Below are 18314 nucleotides of genomic sequence, written 5' to 3'. Positions count from 1 at the left end.
CTTTTCGTATAATTCTAGAAAACGCCTTAGCCCTTGGGTAGTAATGATGAGTCCATAAGCGGGAAAATCACGCCGATATCGCGAGTTTACTGAACTTGGATCTCGTGCCATTTCCCGCCAAATATAATTAAACACCACGTGGGTGAAAATTTGGGCTAATTAGCTTATTCACTATATTCAGGGTTCATACAAACCGCGAAAACCTGGAAAAATCAGGGAAATGAATAGTTGACAAAAACCTCAGGGGAAATTTCGAATTTTTAGTAAAATTCAGGGAAATCAGGGAAATTTGCGTCAAACAGGGGCCGAGTAATTAAGCAAATGGTTCATAAACATAGCCCCTTCCATAGGATTAACATTACACTATAATTTGGAGGCTTATAACTGTGGTTATATTAGAGAAACGGGGATGTCCTTTGAGTATGTTATAGTCATATTTGCCCCCCCCCCTCCTTCGTTAACATTTGCTCTATAGGATACTCCATATTCTGGAAAAACCTGGAAAATTCAGGGAAGTATATGGGGAAAAAACACGGAAACATTAAATCTCGGGGAAATTTGTTTTCCAAAAATTGTTTGAACCCTGATTAGCTTATTGAAACACTCGGAAATGTTTTCTCGACCCACGTCAAGGTATACTTCATTTATAGTATCATTTTGTAAAGGACAATTTGCCCTATAATATCCTTTATTTTTAAATATACCTCAGGTATTTAAATCAAGGGTTACGCCTTTCTGATACTATAATGCCAATAATATGTCGCTCTCTTCATAGACATGGGGGGGGGGAAGGTTTGGCCCTAGGGCTTAATGTCACTCTTGACGGGATGGAGAGTGGCTAAAAGAAAGAACAATAAATTTGATTCTATTTTTGGCGTAAAAATTCTCCAAGACAAGGGAGTCGAAAAAAGCAATTTCCCATACCATAAACCCCCTCTTCTCCTCTCCCCGTCTTTTCTGTTCTGTTCTGTTCTTTCTTTCTTTCTTTCTTTCGTAACTCGGTATTTTATTGCCGAGAAAGGAATAGGAGTAAAAAGCGTGTATAAATTGTTACTATATTCGGTCGCTCGGCCCGTTCTTTTATTTTCGCCTCAAAATAAGTAGAGCGGCAAGAATCGTCTATATATATATTTTTGGTGTCGCGCAATTCACGATTGCGCTATTTTGTCATTTGTCCCTCGACAAGTTGACGTCATTTCGTTGAGAGATGCTAGGACGTAGTAGTGGACGGTTTTCAGGGACAGTGGAACGCAAAAATTCACGGTCAGAATTGAGATGGTCTCTGACGCTGTCGCATTTTCCAAAATACTTTCATATATTTTAATAGCTAGGTGTTGATATAGGAAATTCCAGGGTTGCCACGGGTCAGGGAAAACCTGGAAAGTCAGGGAATTTTAAAAGTTTCAGCAAAGTCAGGGAATTTGATTTTAGTGGGTAAAATTTCTGGGGATAAGTCTTTATTGAAAGAGTAATGAAAGTTTCTCCTCATCTCGTCTTTTAACACAGAAAACTATAGAGCAATCCTTAAAAATGCTGTCTAGAATTGTTTTTGTAAAGTAAATGCCTTTAAAAAATCTCTTAGACTGTTATTTATAGTTAAAATGTTTCTTAATCATTTTGGTGAAACAAATACATTGGAAAACTTAATGTAGATCGAGTTTATTTAGTTATAAGCACTTAAAACGTGCTGTAAACATTCACACTCAATTTCGGCCTAAAAAGGTCAGGGAAAACCTGGAAAAGTCAGGGAATTTGGTTCTGAAAATTCCACGTAGACCCTTCCATCTCGCTAGCTTGGAAGACGCCGAGTTTTCTGGGGTTTAAATAAAAAGGGGCCCCTTAGTTAGGGGTGCTGAAAAGAAAACAGAGTGTCGAGCGAGTACGGATCCCGATCCTTTCCTTTTTTGGGTGGTCCTCTGTTTTTGACGGTTACCTAAACTTTACCCTTAGGGTCCACCCATCACCGTTAAAAAAGCAGGTGTGAACCATAACGCGCTACCTCTCTCTTTCTTTATCCCTCGCCTTGAAACCCTTTTCTTTTAATCCATATCTCAACTCCAATCTCCCACGTCCTCCGTTTTCACTCTCCTCTTCTCTTTTCTTACACCCGCATCCCTCTTGAGCCTCCCGAGATTTTTCCAAGCTTAAAGTATACTAGAGAGAACGCCTTATGATAATGCGATTTAAATTTGAGACCCCCTCGTTACAGTGTAGTACACTCTTAAGATGAAATTTTTTGCTCCCAAAATCGAACTCTGGAGTGAAATTTCGTTCCAAACACGATCGTACGTGCGAATCGAATTCAATACGGTAGCTCTGCTTGCTATATTCGCCTTAACCCTAAAACTGGCCTCACTCTTTTGCATTGAGGTGTATGTGTATAAATATACTACACGCGTATGGAGGCACGGTAACGGCGCAATGTACTATTTTTTTCATATGGATTTACGCAAGGAAAGAAGTGAACTGCCATTACTATATTTTCCTCTCCATCCTCTCCTTTCAATCAATCAACATTTTTATTACTTCTCTCCATTGAAATTTGAAGCCTAAATTTTGGAATTTTCATCTCGACTTTTACCAGATGAAAATATGAATTTTATAAGTATTGGCCTATATTTTGGTTGTTATTGAATAAAATATGGATCTGATCGAATTTCCAGGTTTACTGCAAGGCTGGAAAGCCATCTCTTTTGTTTTTACAGATGGTTTGTAGGTCTTATTTTCGCTACAAGCCTAACCGGAAATGAAATACATTTCTCTCTCTCTCTCTCTCTTTCTCTATAGTATTAGGACTATAACAAAAACACTTTTATACGTATCCCTTCCTGGTTCCATAACGGAATTGTAGATAAAGCAGTTTCTCTTGTTTATATTAAGGCCGGGTGTTCGAAGAATCAATATTAGGCTTAAGAAAAAAATTGTTTTACGGATATAGACAAAAGGAAAGGTTGAATAACCTCTTCAAACCCCAGAAGTATATCCATCCCACTTTCGGAAGAATACGAAATCTTGCTTTCAACTCTCTAAATATTATACTTCACATTAAGTTACGGCAGGGATAGATTTAATTTTAGGAGTAGGAATGGAGAACAGAGTAATCTGGGCGCGCGTCAAAGTCCCGGACCCGGGACCCCCTTCCACGTGGTGTCGAGCGAGAGAGGTATAAAGGAATTACGTCACTATTTTTCGACGTCCCCGTCAGCAAGGTTATCAAAACGTAGTTTAAGTGATAGCCAATAAGATAATTTAAACTTTTTGTTACGTGTTGGAGGGAGAGTACGCTCTATACTGGGTGGTCTGTGAGTCGGACTGAAGTAAATACTAACCGTTCCGTTCTCCATTCCTACTTCTAAAATTAAATCTAACCCTGTTTACGGACTTAGAAAGTCAAATTTGAATTAGGCAAACAAAATTACCCCTATTTAATTATCAACAGTATCTGGTTTTCCTTTTGTCATTTATTTAATGGTGTCTCCGACTCATTTGTCCCGTTTAATACCAAGAAGATGGTATCTCGTAATAAAATATCTGCCATAAAAAGCCTTTTCAGCTGTTGCAGTTTGATAACGCTATAGTTATAGCCGGGACGTTTTGCTCGCCCTTTTTTATGAGAATAATTTTTTTTTAATGTCATTGCTGGTAAAATAGAGGACATGATTTTTCGAAGCTTTAAAGGTCAAAATAGGAAGGATGTTAGGATAGGGTGTGTGTGTGTCTCCAAACTAGAGAATATTCTTTAAAGGGAAGCTTTTTGCAAGGCGCCAAAAATTGTCGCTCGAGTTCTGCTGAATTTACTCTAGTGTATAATAGAAAAATAAAAATATATCGGTCAGGAAAATGCCCGACAGGCTTTTCCACTCGCGTCGTCTTTCGCATCTTATCTTCAGCCTCTTCCAATCCCTCGCTCAGCATCCCGAAATAACTTCTCTCTCCTCGGCTTCCTAATATTGACGCCTCCATTCATTACCGAATCCTTCCTTCCTCCCTCTTGTCTCTCTCCTCTCCCCTTCTCTCTCTCTCTCTCTCTCTCTCTCTCTCTCTCTCTCTCTCTCTCTCTCTCTCTCTCTCTCTCTCTCTCTCTCTCTCTCTCTCTCTCTTGTTTCTCTCCTCTCTCTCTGTTCTGGATTCAAGTGACATTTGCGCAGATATAGTTCTAGTAAAGGTCACGGGTTGATTCGAGTGACGTATGTTTGTTTCCATGCGCGAGATGATGATTTTTCCACCCCAAAGGGCTTTCCCTGTCTCTGCCGTGATTTTGTTCTCATCCAAGAACCTACCGCGTCCCTGAAATATTTTTGGTTTTTGCTGTCAATGTTTGAACTACCAAAATACGACCGCTCGTTTATTATTAGACTTTGCTCGTTATATCTCGGTTACGTAAAGGTTCGTGTCGTTTCGAAAGTACGGTGAAAGGAAAAGCGGTATTTCCGAGGTTTCACTGATTATCCTTCGAATAAAATTGAGTTTTTCACATCCACTGTTTCAACAAGAAGTTTACTTTTCTCTGTTTACTTATTAATTTGATTTTTGCTAAGACTAATTACGGAGTAAAGTTTGTTTTGGCTTTCCAAACACTGTAAACGGATATTGCGATTGAATTTAGGGATACAATTTACGACTGACGACAGGAAACTAAAGTTGGTCGTTTTCGCCTTGTTTTATATCCTTGGCCTTCTCTCTCTCCGTTCAACTTTGACCTTTTACTTTCTCTCTCTCTCTGTCTCGGAAATGAGAATCCCATGCACCAGCCATCGGAACAGGGTGGAAAAATCTTTGGGGCATTTAAGAGTGTAGGATTTTTCGGGGATCCTGGGGGTCAAAGTTAATGGTTTTGGAGGATAGCGCGGCGCGGTCCTGTTTTTAAGCTTTTCCACAAAAATATAAACAAGAGATTGTTTTCTTCTCCAAGAGCTGTCCAAATAGGTTTCGAGACGCGTTTTTCTGGCAGGCGGATTTTGTTCGGTGTTGTTTATCGCTGTTTTTCCCCTGCCTAGCTGCCCGTCTATCACAATGGGGACCCGTTATTGAGGGGAATGATCGAACGTTTCTATAGCCTGTTTTCAAATGACGTTGTAAACGTCTGGCCAATGTTAAAACCGGCCCGCGAGTTTCCTTCATCTGGCAAATTTTTCAATAGAGGAGGAGAATGGCATCGGGATGAACCAATTTATATTTATGATTAATTACAGATTTTGTTCGTAATATAAATTTAAAATGTATTGACGTAAATTTATGTCAAAATATTTCCCAAAAATAAACGTTAGGCCCCCTCCCCCCACTTGACTAAACTCTTATTTGGTGGTCCTATATGGGATTAATTTATAAAACATACTGTATAGATAGAGTAGAAAAACAGATACCGCGAGTTCGTTTATTTAACGATAAAGACGTAACAGCCAGTTTGGCGTGGGTGAACGTCAAAGATGACGCCAAGTCTTTTATTAATGTCTCTCTCTCTGTTTCGTTTCTTTTGATCAGATATCAGGCAACAATTGAACGAGCAATTGAAATGTCTGGACGTCAGGTTAGAGACCCAAGTCAGTCTCGTCTCCGAGATACAAGATTACTTCCGGAGAAGAGCGGAAGTCGAACTGGAATATTCACGATCTCTTGAAAAGTTGTCCAAAGGACTCTTACTGCGTCATAAAGCTGAAAAACAAAAGTAAGACATTTTCTTTTGGTTGGGAGCTGCTTCAATCACGAGGGTTTTGCGGGTATGGGGGTGCCAATTAGGGAACTTTTCCGAGTGATTTATTTGTGGATTTTGCCCGCTTATTTCTTAAGACGCGAGCAATGGCATCTTTTCTCGTCTTATTCGTGTTGGCAACATCTGGTAGCCACGACCAGGCGCCAAAGTCGAGATCACGCCGTCTTGAGCGAGATTTACGCCAATCAACTTATAAGCCGCTTCAATCACATCATGGAAGATGTACAGCGGATATACAAAAGGGTAAGCTTCGTCGTGGGGCTAATCACTAGGGCAGCCTATTTGACCATTTAAGGATCGGGTCAAAAATGTTTCGACTTATTATTTCAGTGTCGGGAAATTGGTATAGAAGGCCACGAAGAATTGCTGAAAGTTTTGCACGAACTTCACACTGTAAGCCTCCGCGCTTTTCTCATTTTATTTCTCAGTGTCCGCTTTATTACTTTAATTCCTAATTTGGTTCATGGCTATATTTGGATGCATTTGTTTATTTATAGTCCATGAAAACGTACCACACTTACCACGCCGAAGAACGTCAAGCCGAAGGCAAATTGAGAGCCATTGAATCTCAGCGCGCTAAACTAGAGCAGTCCATTCCCAAAGAAAAGCTAGAACGATCCAAAAAATTCAGGTTGATCGTGAAAGAAATTGAAAAAGTAAGGACTTTATTCAAATTAATTAAACATTTTTCAAATTGGGCGTGGACTAGGCCTATATATTATTATAAATCATTATATTTTAGTCTTTCCTTATATAAGTTAAAATATGTTTTTAACAAGAACCACTTAAGATATACAGGGGTGGGGGGCCTCCGCTATAGTGTACTCTCAAATTTCTTTTAGAGAAATACGCCCCCATTAAATTAAGAGGTTACGCCCCAAGATTAAACCCCAGATACACCCTTAAAATCTAAATTAAAATTAGCAAACGTAGGCCTAACATCTTACGTGTAGAAAAAAATATGCCTCTCTCTCTCTCAAGTCCAATATCACTTTTAACCTTAATCAGAGGCAGTCTAAATACAATGATGCCAAAATCAAAGCTTTGAAAGCCAGAAACGATTACCTTCTTTGTATGGACGCTTCCAACGCGGCCATTCACAAGTACTTTGTGGATGATTTATCCGATCTCGTTGATGTAAGATACGATTCTATTACCCATATTCCCCAATTGCATTGCATGCCCTAGACATTATTGTAAAACTGGCGCGTGTGTACGTTAGTGTATGGATTTTGGATTCCACACGTGTCTGGCCCGCACATTGATGATGCATTTAAGCTCCGAAGATAGTTTGCGCAAATCGCAACAAAGCCACATTGACGGAATGAATAAGTGTATCACGAGCTTAGATTCGCGCGTCGACAAACAAAAGTTCCTCGAGTTTAACAACTCCGCCTTTATGGTGCCAAAGAAATTTGAATTCCAATCGCGCAAGGCCGATGAAGTCAGTATTTTCAACTATACGTGTTTCTTATCGATTAGCCAACGGGTTTGGTTACTAATGTTTCTTGGGGTCGGCTTTACTTATTATTAAGGTTGTAGAAATTTCGGTTGAGAAAAACATTAAGGAAGACTTGGAGCAACGTCAGAAACAGTTGGCCAAACGGTTGACTGCCTTGAAAACCGAAAGCGAAGAGGTAAGGGGATGAATTTTACTGACCAGGGCTGCCAAGGGTCAGGGGGTAATAAGGGGTCAGGGAAATTTGAATCTCGTGGCAACCCTCGGAGCGATCTCTAGAATATGCGATTCGAATTGCGCTGATAGTTTGAACGGAGTCCGGGGCTAAGTTCGATCATTTGACTGTAAACTTAGATATGGAAAACGCTCGAAACGGCTGAAAGGTCATTGCTGGAAATGATCACGGCCAAAGACTACGACGTTTCTTCGCTTTTCGAAGAAGAAAACAACCGGTGCATCGTGAAACAACCCGAGGCCGTGGCCATTAAGCTACGAGCCGATAGACAAGAGACTGAAGATTTTTATCTCAATGTAAATATACCCCGTTACGTATTGCGTCAGGATTAACCGCGCGACCCGATAATAATAAATAATCAACGCGGCGTCTTTTGCTTTGGCAGAAATTCCGCGAATACACATTGGGCAGTAACCTAATCGCGCGTTTACAAGCGAAACAAAGCGTGATGGGTCGGGCTTTGGGTTCCGAGGAGGAAGATTCCTTATCGCAGACATCCTCCGTCGGATCTTCGCCTCACCCGGCCACTAGACCTCATTCTTTACCGCAGAAAATACGCAAGAAACGTATAGGTCGAACTCCCATGGTTGGACAACCAAAATTATTCGGGGGTAGCATCGAAGAGTATTTGGAATCAACCGGACAAGAGATTCCGCTTCTGATACAAAGCTGCATACGCGTCATTAACCTTTACGGTAAGTACTTTACTACCCTGTCTCGCCCACCCGCCCCGCCCTAAGTTTAATTACCCGATATTATTGGCTGGCGACTTTAGGATTACACCATCAGGGTATTTTCCGGGTATCGGGTTCCCAAGTTGAGATTAATAATTTCAAGGAAGCCTTCGAGAGAGGGGACGATCCGCTGGCGGACATGACTGACGCGAGTGATATCAATTCGGTGGGGGGCGTGCTCAAATTGTACTTGCGCGAATTGCGAGAACCTCTCTTTCCAATTTACTACTTTGAGCTTTTAATGGAAGTCAGCCGTAAGTACTTTGATACTTACTTTAATTCTCGGGTACTTGGTTTTAATCGCCGCTCTCTGTGATATGATTGGGTCGATACAGAATTAGATTCCAAACACGAGTTTATCAGTAGAGTAAGAGATTTGGTGGTTAACTTACCTCGTCCCGTTGTCATTGTGTTACGATATCTATTCGCTTTTCTGAACCAGTAAGTTAATGTTACTTTCGGGTCGTCTTTAGTCGCTAGAAAGTATTTATAAGCCTACCTACCTTTATAAATTAAGTTTGTCGGAGTTCAGTGACGAAAATATGATGGACCCTTACAATTTGGCCATCTGTTTCGGTCCCACTTTATTGCCCATTCCGGAGGACAAAGATCAGGTGCAATATCAAAACTTGGTCAACGAATTGATTAAGAATTTGATTATTTACCAAGAAGAAATCTTTCCCAATGATGGCGGCATTATTTACGAAAAATATATTAGTACCAACGTTCCCGATGACAAGTAAGTCACGCCGGGTTTTGACGCGTACTTCGAATCGAGTACATACCTTGAATATTCCGGTGTTGAATGACTATATCTCTTATAGCGATGTTGGTGAGTCACCTCCCGATCAGGGACCTGATCAAGTAGACGATTCCGAGGCTGACAATGTTCCCAGTGAGGATGGTAATTCCTTTTCCATTTATTTATTAATGGTCTTACCATTTTAGTTCCCCGCATTTTACATGCACTTTTGATTGAATTTAATTATCCTTAATTAATGTTACTTATACTTCAACTCGTTACTACTTTTATTTATGTTTATTTTAATTAAACCTCCGATTGTTAATAATTTTTGAAGATGCTGTTTTTCCCGAACCAGATATTGCGTTGAATCTTTTTGGGAGTGAGTTTATGTTTTTATTATTTTTAAAGTTTTCTCCCCCCTTTTGTCTTCTGGCGGCGGTTGTCTTAATTATTGTTTTAATTTCGAGGTCTTAAATTAGTAATTAATTTGACAGAAGCGGAGATCCTGGAGGCTGTGGCGCAATTTGACTTCAAAGCTCGTTCCGATAGGGAACTTTCTTTTCATAAGGGTGACACTTTGACTCTGTACACGCAAGTCTCAAATGATTGGTGGAGAGGCAATTTTAACGGACGCGATGGTCTTATTCCGGATAAATATATCCTCCTGAAAATTAGGTTTGTGTTTCGTTTATTTTCGGGGTTTGGGGAAAGGGTGACTTTAACTTTAATTTAATTGCGCTTAATCAGGGATGAGGATAAAGATAAGATCAGTACGGACAGCGGAGGAGGAGGAGGAGGAGGGGGCGAAAGACGCCGTGCCAGTAGCAGCAGCGATTCCTTATCAGGGATCAGTCCTAGTCCTCGTATTCATTCCTCCTCGGATTTTATCATGGAAGAAAGTTGCAGTTCTCGCGACGGAGACGTCTCTCTCTTGGACGTTTCAACCAATTCCGTTCCTTGTTCCCAACTGGGCTCCCCGAGAAATTCGGACCCTCGTGGTCGTCGAAGGAGCTTGAGTCCTTCTTCCCTAAATAGCTTGAAACCCTTGGTCTCTCCCGGTTGGGACGCCCGAAAGCTGCGTCCCTGTCTCAGCGCCGACGAGTCCGGCGGCGACGCCAACTCCAAGTTGAAGCGTCAAAAGGAATCGACGAAAAACATTCAAGACGACAGCGGAACGGAGTGCGCGGATCACATCAGTAGTACAGGTACTAGTTTGAGTGATTTAAACTTGAGGGACTTGTCGGCTTACGACCCCGCTGACGAACGCTCCAACCATGAGCTGGCCAAAGACTTGGATAGCACCTTAGCCAAGGTTTATACCAGCATCAGTACCTTGGAGAAGGAAAAGGAACTGGAGAGACAACTCCAGAGACGGCGCGATTTATTGGACGAACACGACGAAACCATTTTAGAGACGAAAAGCGTCAAAAAGACTTTGATGAGAGCGTCCTGCAAAGATACGCCCGATTTAGTAATGGACTTGCCCGTCAACCCGTCTAGTCCCACTTCCTCGACTTCCAGTGGCGGAGGAGGTTTGGGCGAATCTCCTCCCAAAGATTCGGGAATCCGTGACGATAACGCCACCGTCGGTGTCGTGAAGAAATTGACGCGGACCGCTTCCCAAACTTCGGAATCGGGGATCGGTGGAAGTCTCAGCGAATTAACGACCGCGGAAAGATTCGCCCTTTCTAATCAATGCACCATGAAGAAGGGAACCATGTCTCGAAGTCAAACGGTCGGAATCAATTCCTCTTCCCCCTTAATGATCAGCGGTGGCGGCGGCGGGCAGTCGTTGAGCGACGCTCAGACCCAAACTTTCCCCGCGGTTAGACGCAGCGCTAGCACTAACGTCGATATGTCCCCAGCCCAAAACGCTTCTTCCTTAGAAACTGATATCGATTCTAATAAACCGACGCACCATCATCTCCAACCTCAGGTTCCGACTGAACGCGAGCGACATCTTTCCGGTAGCGGAAAGAACTTGCAGCCTCCCGATATTCCCGAAAAACCCTTGGCCACCGACAAAACGAAAACAACAACGACGACGACGAACTCTTCCATCTTGACGAAAGACACTTCCATCTTGACGAAAGACACTTCCGGATCTCATTTAATGACGAAACCTCAAGTCAAAGTCAAACCTCCCGTTATGAAAAAACCCACTAATTACATTCCGTCGCCCGAAGTACAGCGACGAACTCAGGAAAGAGAGTACAAGCAAACTTCGTGCTAGCAAACTTATTCTTCTTCTTCTTCTTCTTCGCCGCTGCTTTACCGTCGTCGTAATTATAATAAAAGATGAAGAAAAGGTTTCGAATTTATTTCTTTTTTAACATTTTTGACGTAGTCTATAGAGGTAAGTCGAATTCCCCACCCACCTACCCATCCCTAGACTGTTCTTGGTGTTTAAATGAAGCCTAAGGGAAATATTGTATCAAATGCCACGGTGTAATATAAAAAGTACGTCTTGAATTTTAATTATTATTATTATTATTATTAATGTAGTATTCGCGTTTATTTTATCGACGAGCGAGCGAATGATCGTGAAAGAATCGTAGAACGTTTTGTTGCAATTATGATCCACCTATGAACAAATTTAGTTTTCTAGTTTATATATAAAGTATTCAATTGTTTCATTTCGTTGTTTTTATACATATTAATAGTCGAATATTTAGAGTATTAGTAATTAATTAATTAAACAATTAGCGCCGAAATAGACGGAGCATTTTTTTTGTAAAATATATATATTTTACCAAAAACGGATTTATGCATAAATCCGTTTTTGATTTTACGATTACGAATTGTACGAAATAATTTCGACACAGTCTGAGAACTACAAACAAGAATGATATATACGCATCTTTTTTATTTTTTTAGACTTAATCGCGTGTAATATATATAATTTTAAACAATTAATTAATTAATTCGCGGAGACTATACCTTTAATTATTTAAATAGGTCAGTTTAATTAATTAAGATATTAGAGTACGAGTTACGTATGGCCGCCGATACTTTTTGGTGTTTAGACTCTGACTGAACCTTTTTTAAAAAAAAATAAGTTTTTATTTCTTCTCCGGATTCGTAAGCCTATTGTAAAAAAAAAATGCTTTCCTAATCAGCGGCGTAAGGTTTATTCTCAATTATAATTATAAACAAATCCATTTTTTCGATTTTTACTACCGTGTTTATCTAGAATAAACCATAAACCGGTACCTTTAATGTAGATCCAAGAAGTGATATCTAGTTTATTAGGGAGAAGGTATAAGATGCCTAAGTATTCGCGAGAAATAGTCCCTGCAGTCCCCCTTTCAAAATACAAGGGGGGGGGGGCGTAAATGGAGGCCGGCCTATTTCGCCAACCTCTCCGCAGTCGGAAAATATGACTGTAATTTTCGTCATTCGCGTCGCCGTGCTGACGTGAGTTTTCAAGAACCAATGAGATATCTCGCTGGTTGGTTGTAATTTAGAGGCTGCGGGGATTAATTTAACTCCGGACCTACGTAATGTTACGTTTGGACTGGAGATAAAGCTAGATTATAAATGTGGATGAATGAATTTATACCTTCTCCCTAATAAACTAGATATCACTTCTTGGTAGATCGTAATAAAAACAGGTATCATAAACGTTATAGGAATTTCAACGCTTTTTATCTAAATTATTATATCTTCCACGTGACGTAATCGTGTGCCAAGTTTTTGGGTCGACAGTGTTTCTTTGTTTTCTTTAAATTAATTAATTAATTAATTTATAGTAAACAATTAAATACACTTAATAAGTAATAAATATTAAAAGAAAAGTAATTTTAAAATTATAAATTTCCGAAATGGGTTAAGGGTAATTACTAATCACACTAATTAGTATACTGGGGAAAGTCTAAAATCAAATCAAAAAGTCTAATAAAATACAAACCCATTTCACATATCCAGAAATTAGTAATTTATTACAAACGTAACATTACGAAAGAAAAGAAATAAAGAAAAACAAATTACAAATACAAAAAAGAGTGCCTTCTAATTTTACTCCGAAGAAGATAAACAAAAAAAACAACTACTAAGAATATTTCCCTCCCCCAAAATTGGGTCTTAAAAAACAAAAGAAACCAACCAAAAATTGCCAAAGTTCTCTTCTCTATAGGCCTTATAATAAAACCACCATCTTTGTTTTTAATTCTACTCTTCTTAAATAAACACGTGACATTTAACTTCCAAAAAAAAAAAACAAAAACTTTAAAAAACAATTAATTCGTGATGTTAATATTAAAAGAAAAAAACAAATGTTCTCGTAGCGTTTTGAATGTATAATGTAATTTTATTTTTTATCTAAATGTACCTACCTATTAATTGAGAAACCGATGACGTACTGATTGATATTGATGAAAGAAGGGATGATTTTCACGAAGAAACAATTATTTCTAGTCTTAAAAAAAAACAACAAATCTTTTTGAAAAGAAAACCAAAAGCTATACTGTCTTATTTTGTAATTGATGAAATAAAAATGGTTTCTGAGAAGATATATTATTTTAACAGTTTTTTATTTTTCAGAAAGTTCTTACAACAATACAAGGTTTGCTTAAGCCTAACTATACAAGGTTTGCTTAAGCCTAACTGGTTTCGGATGTAGGCCTTGGTCTTTCTTTTTCGTATTCCTCCAATGAAACGAAGCCAAACTCATTAGTTAACGCGTCTTTTGGATGAAGAGGTAACATCATTACCGCCATATATCCTTTATCCCACGGATTACTGACCAATAATGAAGGATTTTCAATTAACCTCTCATTAACTTCCATCAAATTTCCTTTAAGGCCGCTTTTAATTTCAAATTTGGCGCCATCTTGGCAATCGATGACGCATACAATGTCCCCCACTTGCAGTTTCTGACCGCCCCTCTTCTTTTTCCCCGACACCTTATTGTCCAATCGATTGGTGCGGTCAGAGATTTGGTAATTGACCTTGACCACCGTTTTTTTCTCATTTAAAATCGGGTGATTAGGAGCCAATGTAATTAAACATATTTTATTCGAATGAATTAATACGCATTTATCTTTAGTCGGATCGTTTTCCAGTTTAAATTTAGGGACGAAATATCTCTCGATCACTGATTGGAAGGACTGAATGACGCGATTGACGGGTAAGTAATCGGGCAAAGGCTTAGTATCAACTTCTATTTCCTCGAAATTGTAACCGTTAGAAACTTCTTCCGACATTTCTAATTAATTTTACCGCCGTAATTTTGTTTATTTTAATTGATTTCTAGGCTTAATTAGACGATAGCGCGAGATTATAGAAGGCAGACGGTGAAATGACAACGCCAATAACGTAATCAATAAGAGCAGACGATAATGATAGTTCAAAGGTCAGTAGGTCTAATCTAATTAGTTTTTCCCGCGCGCGCTTCAGAAGTAAACTGAAAGTGGAACAAGATAGTCAATTAGGGCTACAGTTTTCGAAACTTAAAAGCAAGAATGTCAAGAAAAAGTCTTCCAGTTCCAAGTAAGTGTGTGGTGGTCCAATTATTGCCCAATTTAATATACTAATTACCTTTAAATTTTTATTGAAAAGAGGCCATCGTCAAACGGTGGACATTTTGAGTCCAGTTGCTATAGAAAATGCCTATTTTCTGGTGCATAATATCCCAGATTTATTAGCAGCGTGTGGCTTCCCTTGGCAAGGCAATCAGAAGAAAAGAGCTAAGGGAAAAAAGAAAAAAAAGAGGTCGTAAATTAGAGTGAAATTAATAATAACAACTACATTTCGCAATGGTTATTAATTACCGTCAAAGATATGTCGAAACAACAAAATAATTGTTATAATAATTAAAAACCAACCGCACTGCCTGACTTAGCTCTATTAGCTACGTCAGTTCAGTCATTGTCTGAATTGAATAAGCCCCGGCGTTTCTTTTACCAACCTATCCTAAAAGTTGAGGGTTATTCAGAAACACTGTATTAAATTCTTTGAGGATATTATCAAGTTAAGTTGGTATTTTGGCTTCTAAAAATTCTCCCACCGGAGGGAGGGTTATGTATGGGTGCTGCTTTTCTATTGGTTGATTTAAAAATTATCCGATCCCGCGCCATCCAACGGTTTCAAAGTTGCAACTCTTTCTGGCAACACTGTTTTCTGTCTTTCGACAAGCATGGCGGATAACCACGAAGCGGGTGAAGTTTCAGTCCCAATTAAAATTCAATATGACAGTTCGGAATTATCGAAACAAGCGGGATCTCCTTACGTTCGAGACCGGAAAGTTCTGGATTCTTCGAGTAACCCAAGGGTATGTACGCTTCACTTTCTATTATCCCGTAAATTTCGCTTTTATACCACGCATATTGCCTCGGTCTAGCGGCTTCTTTGTTAATTTAAATGTCGTCCTACGCTAAGCCTCGGTCTCAATTCTCAAGCGCTATAAAATTATTCCCGGTGTTATATCGCCTCGTAAAATGTCAATAATGGTAAATTATGACCCAAAATAACGGGATTGCGAGCTCCTAAGAAATATCGAATAAAAACGAGAGGCTAATATTAGTGTTTTTATGGAAAAAACCCTTAAAAGACAAAAATTGCATTTCGCGTTTAGAGTTTAAGGAAACCCATTAAATTTGAACACGCGTTTTTATTTAGAAAAATCGTGTTTATGTTTAAAGTAGGAAATTTATTTCAAGATGTTGGAGGTCTTGATTAGTTTATCTTATTGACAAGTAAACTAAGATAAACCGCGAAGATAGGAGTGTTAGAAACGTAGAAACCAAGATAAGATTGTGTTTCTCATTATCACCCTTGAGATATTAAAACCATTATTATCAACAAATTAGGTAGTTAACTAAATGAAACCACGAATTAAATAATATTTATGGCAAGAATGACATTTGAACAACCTTTTTCTCCACTGAAATGAATAAACTTGATTGCTTGTATTAATAAAAATTCAAGGTCCTTATTTATACACACATATATATATATATATATATATATAGAAGTTAAAAGCAGGTTTTAGCTCAAAATACACCTACCCTTTGTCCCCTGCTAATATTAAACATTCTGATACGTTAATAATATAACTTAAAAAGAGATATTTAAAAAAAAATTAAAATTTCCTATTCTGAACGCTCCAATAGAACTTTTTAAAATGACCCGTTTTTCTCAGGTTTATTTTTAAACTTTTTGGGCGTTTACAATGAAATCATTTTCAATTTATCAATAAGAAAAAAATGACTAGGGCCTGGCAAACTTAGAAAAAAAATGGGTAGAATAATAAATGTAAAATTGGCCTTATTAACCCTTCCCTCCCCTCCCCACCAACCGTTCTACTAATTATTACCCCGATTTAAAAATAGATTTGAGCCCTACCACTAAATATAGTAAATAGTAAATAGTAAAAAGTTTTTTTTTCTCACATCGGGTTTCCGAAGTCTTTCTTTAGTCTTTAGAAACTAAATAAGTGTAAAGTGAATCTTAAAGCAAACTTGTGGTGGTGGTTAAAGTTGCTAAAGCCTGTTTAGGCTTAGTTACACGATATAATGTAAGAGGGTACAGGTTCTGTCTGTCAAGGGGGAATGATTTACTTATTTTTTCGGGAGAAATAGTGATGTTGCGAAACGACGGTTTGTCGTCAGTCAATTTTTCTTTTGAAGAACATTCTTTTTGTTCTTTTTTTTTATAAATATAAAGATTGTATCCCAGTTTTTAAACACCGAGTAGTCTTTATCCTATTAATCTTCTGACTCTTCACTATATTTGCTTCAAAGAGAGAGTGACACGCGGAAAATTTAATTTTTTTTATATATTAGCTTCATTGACGTTTTAATTAAAACTTATGGTAACTGTCAATGGAAAATTAGACAGGCTTATCAACCTAGAGATAGATTTCCTCCCCCCTCTCTTCTCTCTCTCCCAGTGCATTGTTACCAGGCTCTCTGTCAAATACTAATTGAAAGCATTTGTCATGATCAAACTTCCGTCAACGCTTTGGGAATGGCGAAGCTACCTTACTACATTAATAAATACGCTGTTTAGTTTAACTCTCACTTTAGGCATTGTTATCAAACCCTAAAAATATATATTAAAGATGAAGTAAATTGAAAAATATTGAATTGACCTTTTTTTCCTCGTTTTTGAAAATTGAATCGTTCCCAATAACATTTTATACGCTAACTATCAGGGTTCATATAAACCTGGAGAACCAGGAAATGTACGTTAGGGAAATAAATTTTTGACTGGAAATTCAGAAATATTTAAAAAATTCTATCTCTCCAACTAAATTAACTAAGCCCGCAGTTGCACCTGCTGAAAATATTTGGGAAAACTTTGAAGTATTAGGGAAATCTCTTTTCCAAAATTTGTAGGAACCAAACTACATCATCCTAGGGTTCGTACACGACCTGGAAAACCGGGAAAAGTCAGGCAAATTGAAAATAGGCCTAAAAGGTCAGGGAAATTGAAAACGGACCTAAAAGTCAGGGAAAAATATATTTGAGGGTAATTCCGATTATGATTCACTTAAAGTTAAATTTAAACGAATTAATTGGCTAATTTTAATAACAATAACTTGTGCAAAAATGATTAGAGTGAATACAGATTGGTTTTCATATATGTTCGCCATGTACATTATTGCAAATGGTCAGGGAAATCTGTGGAATTTAGTCTGGAAAAGTCAGGGAATTTCATTCCAAAAATTTTGTACGAACCCTGCATCGGTATTTTTCTTTACCACTGCGCTGGTGTTGAACCCGGTATTTTTTTTCCCCAGTAATATTATTAAACTAGAGTTGGAACCTTTTTATTTCTTTCCCCGTTTCTCACACCCTGGGGCCTTCCGATATAAATTTTGATAGATATTGATTTATATCTAAAGCCGTCCGTTATAGAACGCCGATTAAAAATAGACCTACCGGTAAGAGCCGAAGCTGTACCACCACCAGCACCGGCAGCATCTAAATCCTTACATTACAAATCGGGTTTTTTTATATTGAATTATTATTATTATAAATGTATAGCTATAGCTCTAGTTGTTGCTAGTTGCAATCGATGGGAATAACCTGTTTTTTTACTGGGAGGTATAAAATTGGAACACTTTCCCAGAGATAAACTCCAGTCCATAGTAAACCTCCGCTATGGTATAAGTATATATTGAACGGGAAATGTATAGTAGCCGCCGCATATAACTAATATCAGAAGGGGATAATAGAAGAAGGGTGACACTATATATCTCCTCAATACTTCAGTTATGTAAGGTGATTCGTCCCAGGCTCACCCCCCCCCCTTAATTTGCTCCCCCTCTCATCAAACTTCAGATGGGTAACTATCGCACCTTGCTAGGGTGAAGTCTATAGAGCTATCTCAGTTGTGACGTCAGTGCCTAGGTAAAACGTCACGGGTTTAGATTTGGCAGCGGGCGGCCATGTTTGGTACCGCTTTGATTCTATGGGCAAATAGCA

At 38.6% G+C, this 18314-nt stretch overlaps 4 protein-coding genes across 6 annotated transcripts in view; 3 read left to right on the top strand and 1 right to left on the bottom strand.

Moving 5' to 3' along the window:
* Positions 1-13396, top strand: part of LOC149588512 (SLIT-ROBO Rho GTPase-activating protein 1-like) — an 82422-nt gene extending 69026 nt beyond the window's left edge. Inside the window, exons 3-18 of the mRNA XM_089862444.1 lie at positions 5482-5665; positions 5788-5953; positions 6041-6103; positions 6208-6366; positions 6719-6847; positions 6933-7154; positions 7246-7347; positions 7524-7700; positions 7790-8099; positions 8180-8392; positions 8474-8579; positions 8656-8877; positions 8963-9042; positions 9218-9262; positions 9378-9558; positions 9631-13396. Coding sequence (XP_089718570.1) covers positions 5482-5665; positions 5788-5953; positions 6041-6103; positions 6208-6366; positions 6719-6847; positions 6933-7154; positions 7246-7347; positions 7524-7700; positions 7790-8099; positions 8180-8392; positions 8474-8579; positions 8656-8877; positions 8963-9042; positions 9218-9262; positions 9378-9558; positions 9631-11116 — 3845 coding nt within the window. The 3' untranslated portion in view covers positions 11117-13396. The remainder of the gene's footprint in view (positions 1-5481; positions 5666-5787; positions 5954-6040; positions 6104-6207; positions 6367-6718; positions 6848-6932; positions 7155-7245; positions 7348-7523; positions 7701-7789; positions 8100-8179; positions 8393-8473; positions 8580-8655; positions 8878-8962; positions 9043-9217; positions 9263-9377; positions 9559-9630) is intronic.
* LOC149588511 (protein Abitram) lies at positions 13397-14143 on the bottom strand. The gene has a single exon (XM_089862481.1). The coding sequence runs from the start codon at positions 14085-14087 to the stop codon at positions 13485-13487; it is 603 nt and encodes a 200-aa protein (XP_089718607.1). The 5' UTR covers positions 14088-14143; the 3' UTR covers positions 13397-13484.
* On the top strand, positions 13937-14768 carry LOC149588510 (small lysine-rich protein 1). 2 transcript variants are annotated; one of them, XM_089862485.1, is made up of 4 exons: positions 13937-14011; positions 14138-14199; positions 14284-14373; positions 14443-14768. In XM_089862485.1, exons 2-4 carry the CDS (start codon positions 14183-14185, stop codon positions 14600-14602), a joined length of 267 nt encoding a protein of 88 aa, XP_089718611.1. In that variant the 5' UTR covers positions 13937-14011; positions 14138-14182; the 3' UTR covers positions 14603-14768. The 2 variants fall into 2 exon arrangements, with proteins under 2 accessions (XP_089718611.1, XP_089718609.1); XM_089862483.1 differs by having other exon boundaries at positions 13947-14011; positions 14281-14373.
* A 101-nt stretch (positions 14769-14869) lies between these two features.
* AhcyL1 (Adenosylhomocysteinase like 1) overlaps positions 14870-18314 on the top strand; it is a 59026-nt gene continuing 55581 nt past the window's right edge. For both annotated transcript variants that reach the window (XM_089862461.1, XM_089862460.1), the window contains exon 1: positions 14870-15154. In XM_089862461.1, coding sequence (XP_089718587.1) covers positions 15020-15154 — 135 coding nt within the window. In that variant the 5' untranslated portion in view covers positions 14870-15019. The remainder of the gene's footprint in view (positions 15155-18314) is intronic.

Source organism: Phalangium opilio, unplaced genomic scaffold, assembly GCF_054372755.1.
Source record: "Phalangium opilio isolate 3A_F unplaced genomic scaffold, DU_Popi_V2 ptg000540l_1, whole genome shotgun sequence".
NCBI classification, from domain to species: Eukaryota; Metazoa; Arthropoda; class Arachnida; order Opiliones; family Phalangiidae; genus Phalangium; species Phalangium opilio.
The sequence above is the reverse complement of the archived record's forward strand: the minus strand, read 5'-3'. Positions and strand labels throughout refer to the sequence as shown.

What these genes read in the sequence shown, in the direction of transcription:
- LOC149588511 (XM_089862481.1), bottom strand. Translation starts at nt 14,087, where the DNA reads ATGTCGGAAGAAGTTTCTAACGGTTACAATTTCGAGGAAATAGAAGTT.
- LOC149588510 (XM_089862483.1), top strand. An exon ending in AAAAAGTCTTCCAGTTCCAA is followed by an intron (nt 14,374 to 14,442) that starts GTAAGTGTGTGG and finishes TTTATTGAAAAG; the next exon opens with AGGCCATCGTCAAACGGTGG.